Here is a 1,719-nt window from a genome sequence, read left to right on the forward strand (position 1 = left end):
CGGAGACGAGTATTTTCATTAATGTGATGGACGTCTCTGGTACTTCCACAACAAGTAAAGACCCCTAGTGGGGGTTATCTCGGCCAGAGTCCTGTGTGACCCGCACAATTTGGATGAAACGGGTGAAAAATAATGTACTGTGTCGGACACGGGTGCGGGTCGGGGCGGACGCCTGGACACCGTGGGTCGGTCGTGGGTTTTGTGATGGCGAGCGAGACTTCTCCGGTGCTGGATATGTTATTCCTTTAAGATTCTAATAGGAATATATGACAATGTGTGTGGAGTCTGTTGACTTGTTGTTGTCTGTTGACACAACGCAACACAAACACAACCGGACACAAGAGTATTTCATTAATGTGATCCTCTCCCATTTTTCTTATTGTTGTCCTTATCCGTTGTCCCTTAGAATTAAATCATCCAAAGTATAAAGTATTGCAAAGTAAACCGTAGTAAAAATACAAACAATTAAATAATCAAACAAGGAAATAAGATCAAACAGAACATTTTGCCAACCCATTTGCTGCTGACTAGTTTGTAGTAGTCAGCAGTCAGCCTGTGACCCTTGGCTCCTCATCCAGTAACTGACCATCTGTGAGACGCTTGTTGTTGTCACGGCAATAACAGTGGCAAGGTGGCAACGACCCAATGGAAACATGGTGTTAACAATAAACATGGACTCGTCCGGTGGATTGGTTGGCGCAATGCCAAGGTGCTTCAGACACATTCCCAAGTAGACGTCTTCAATGTAGATGGGTCTGATGTGAGCCGAGGCCTGCAGCAGTTTCCCAGGCAGATCAAGGGACAGAACATACCCCATGCCTAGAGGATAGGGAGGGTACTCCGGTTTGGCCATGATCTGTCTCGGCATGTACAGCTTATTGGATGGGTCTCTTAAAACGGGACTGTGCCACCACACCAGCCCCATCATGTAGTTGTCTCTGGGGGTACCTGGGTCCAGCAACAGCCGGACTAGATTCTGGAGGTTGAGGAACACGTCCGAGTCAATCTTCATGGCGTAGGAGGCACCGGCGCAGTGTGAATCCAGCCACCGCAGCATCATCATCGTCTTGATGGTCAGGTTGCGGTAGTGGTCGTGGAAGTCGCTCTGGATCAGGTCCCGGTGCTGCTGGCTCTCCACCCTGAGCTCCCCCTGCCACCGTTGGGCATCTGCTCCGGTGGGGAGGCCCAGCAGGAAGACGGTCAGGATCAGCTTACCCTGAACCACAGACCGATTTCCCCAGGTCTGCCGGATGACGTCCCGGGCTAGCCTGTTAGAGGGGGCGACGGGCACAACCAGTACAAGGAAAGGACTCGCTGCTGCCTTATCACACACTTGGGCGTCGTCCAGGATGAACTTGTAGTCATGTGGGTAGGGCACATAGTACCGCTCATGGTCAGCAAGGGTGTCTGATTTCCGCCCTTCCATGTCATTTAAGGAGAACACGACAAAGAAGACCAGCAGTGCTAAAACGCACAACACGATGTGTCTCACTTGCAACTTCATGACGTTCCCCGTTAGAGCTGAAAGAAACAGGAAAAATATTTGTGTCCTGGACTTTTTTGTGAACTTGTGTGTGTAAATAAAACAATAAAATATATACATATATATACATACAGTATCTCACAAAAGTGAGTACACCCCTCACATTTTTGTAAATATTTCCTCATCCTCATCCTCATCCGCTTATCCGGGGTCGGGTCGCAGCAGCTCAAGCAGGG

The 1,719-nt window shown here is 49.3% G+C and overlaps 1 protein-coding gene across 1 annotated transcript; it reads right to left on the bottom strand.

The window, feature by feature from the left end:
- Positions 1–541: 541 nt before the first annotated feature.
- Positions 542–1,504, bottom strand: LOC311340488 (beta-1,3-galactosyltransferase 2-like; the record flags this gene model as incomplete). The annotated part of the gene is made up of 1 exon (XM_084465370.1): positions 542–1,504. One exon carries the CDS (start codon positions 1,502–1,504, stop codon positions 542–544), a length of 963 nt encoding a protein of 320 aa, XP_084321496.1.
- Positions 1,505–1,719: the final 215 nt, after the last annotated feature.

Source organism: Micromesistius poutassou (assembly GCF_964030765.1).
Source record: "Micromesistius poutassou genome assembly, chromosome: 3".
In the NCBI taxonomy this organism is placed as follows: Eukaryota; Metazoa; Chordata; class Actinopteri; order Gadiformes; family Gadidae; genus Micromesistius; species Micromesistius poutassou.